The sequence below is a fragment of the Melanaphis sacchari genome, unplaced genomic scaffold (genome assembly GCF_002803265.2).
Source record: "Melanaphis sacchari strain LSU unplaced genomic scaffold, SCAv2.0 Contig390_pilon_pilon, whole genome shotgun sequence".
NCBI lineage: Eukaryota > Metazoa > Arthropoda > Insecta > Hemiptera > Aphididae > Melanaphis > Melanaphis sacchari.
In genome coordinates this window covers 1-2764 of record NW_020271246.1, presented here as the reverse complement: position 1 = coordinate 2764, position 2764 = coordinate 1, and the positions used below count along the sequence as shown (strand labels likewise).

Here is a 2764-nt window from a genome sequence, read left to right as displayed (position 1 = left end):
AAATTAAACATGCAAATAAGAATGATTTCAAACTTGAATAATTCAATGGATTTCTTAATTGTTACAAAATGATTAGATTTATCACAAGATTAAGGATTAATTATAATAGTATATATTGATAAATTATAGAAAATTTATTCATAATAATGACGAAACTTTTATGAATATAAAAAATAACAATTTATAAATAATTAAGTATGACGATAATATAAATAATAATAATATTATGGTATTAAATTTCGATTTTGGTATAAGAAAACCAATAAATTAACATTTTTTGTTAATAATGATGTTCTTTTTGAATTTACCACGTTACCAGCTGTGGAAAAACATCGTTCGGAACTCACTGATGTGGCGGGTATTGATAAATATTTTTTTGCCAGTATTCCGATTCCTGGATATTTATCTTCTCTAGATTTCCACCAATCAAATGGATTCAAATCGAACTTTAATTGAGGTTCAGCTAAATAATTTTGAAACTCGGTCGTCAAATCGTTGACTTCGGTGACATCATCACCGAAGATGAACTCGAGTGCACTTTTATGAAGTGATGGTTGGCGTCGTGTATTTACATTATGTGCATCAATTTCAGTATTATTTAATAAATTGATAACGGATGATCGAATGCTTTTTCGTGCAATTATGGGTTCATGATCCAAATTTTTATATCTTGGATCCAAGAATGACGCGATTTGTCGAGCAGAAACTCTGCTTTCTGAATCCCACTCAAGATTAAACCGTTTTTTAATATCAGAAATAAACAATAACATTAAATAAATCAATTAAATAAACATTAATTAATCACGTTAATTTATCTGTTACAAATGTATAATCTTAGTGCCCAATAATAGGATGCTAAATTGGATGATATTTTAAGCTCAATAAACGAATTGAAGACAACTCAGAATAAATGGTTAATGCACTAATGAGCTAAGTAAAACACTAAAATCATTGTACAAAAATTAGATGACCTTAACTCCAAATTGATAATCTTGAAGCAAACTCTCAGGTTAGAAGCCGGAAACGCAATTAAATAGTCGTTTAGACACTCGAACAGATTATGTTTCGTTTAAGCAAAACAAGTTCTGGCTTATCAATAGAAATATTAACAGATTATATGACCTACAATCTAGAGCAATAATATAATTGTTTTAATTTACCGGAACTTAATTCTAGAAAATTCTGAAAACTTATCAGATATGTCACATGTAAAAATTTATTTAGTGATTCTGGTTTAAATCTTCAAATACTAAAGCACATCGTGGCAAACCTATAATCTGCTCGTCTCTTAAAGTTACCACTTCCAAATGCCAGTGACATACTTTTCGGTCTTACTCTCAATCTAAACTCCACGATCACGAAAATGGCCAGACACTGTTTCTCTTCAAGTTCAGCTAAACAGCATGAATTCATGTCAAATCTATTGAAAACGAAAAGAAGAAATGATGATAATATAATTATAAAATATAAAGGTATTCCAACTATATTTATTCAAAACAATAAAACCCTCCATTTTACGTTAGATATTTTACCAAAATGTTCGGGGTTTAAATCTAAAATAAACTCTTAAATGTCAAATCCTTACTCTAATTTGATATATTCGCGTTTACTGAGCGGCTTTCAAAATAATGGTCCTCTGAATTGGGTTTAAAATTATAATGTTTACAGATGTGACCGTAATACTAATACTAGTAGCCTCTCTAGGAGGTGGTGTTCTTATTTCCGTCGATACATTATATTCAGAGTTGTTAAATACATCCTCTTGTCCAAGAAATTTTAATTGTTTAATAAATTAGATAAGAGAAGATATGTATTGTTAGTTCTGTGTATTTCTATCAGCTCATCAGTAGATTTGTATACTTCATATTATTTTGATATCATGTATGTATATTTAAATAGTTAAATGTAATTTTATTATTAGGTGATTTTAATTTACCCTCGGCAGCCTTTTCTAATGCAAAATCTTTTCTTTAACAATTTTATCCTTTCTTAATTTTAAGCAAATTTAGTGTTTAAATAAAAATAATGTTTTACTCGATTATGTCATAACAAACTCAGACACCTGTCATGTTTCTTAAATACTTTACCTATTGTTATGTCGATTTATCACCCCCTCTCATTATAACCATTCATTCCCTTACCTTCATATAAATAATCCTAGAAGGTATCGTGAATACTATATAATTGGAACAAAGCTAATTGAATAAAATTATTCTCCAGCTGAGCGCTATAATTGTAAAGTATTTTCAGCTTCACGATATACATTATAATATATAAATTTATTTTACTCTAACATTTTTCATTATAAATTATTATTATGTTCAACTTTTCAATATCTAATAATTCAAATTTTCCTCATGGTTTAGTCACAATTAAATGCATCATTAAAGAAAATTATACCAATTTTAGCCTTTATAAGCATTCTAATAATTTTCCCGATTGCAACCATTTTCTAATTTAAGAGCAACTAAAACAATTAGACAAAGAGACTATAATACTTATATGAATAAAGTTCCGTTCAATAAATATGTCCCAAAATATTTTTGAAATTCTTAAAGACAAAAATCTAAAACTCAAATTCAAATAACATGAATTATAATAAAATTAATGCCAACAATGGTCAAATATCGCTAATCTTTTGGAAATTTTTCTCTAGCATTATACAAGAACCTCTATTAAATTGCAGATATCAATGTGAATCACCTTCTGTATTAACAGCTTTGATATATCACTTGAAGAAGTTTTTAGTTAGATAATCTAAGTC

The 2764-nt window shown here is 27.7% G+C and overlaps 1 protein-coding gene across 1 annotated transcript; it reads right to left on the bottom strand.

The window, feature by feature from the left end:
- Positions 1–224: 224 nt before the first annotated feature.
- On the bottom strand, positions 225–770 carry LOC112597168 (zinc finger BED domain-containing protein 1-like). The gene has a single exon (XM_025343106.1). It carries the CDS (start codon positions 768–770, stop codon positions 225–227), a length of 546 nt encoding a protein of 181 aa, XP_025198891.1.
- Between the last annotated feature and the right edge of the window lie 1994 nt (positions 771–2764).

Excerpts from the sequence above, each read along its gene's own strand:
- LOC112597168 (XM_025343106.1), bottom strand. The coding sequence starts at position 770 with ATGTTATTGTTTATTTCTGATATTAAAAAACGGTTTAATCTTGAGTGG.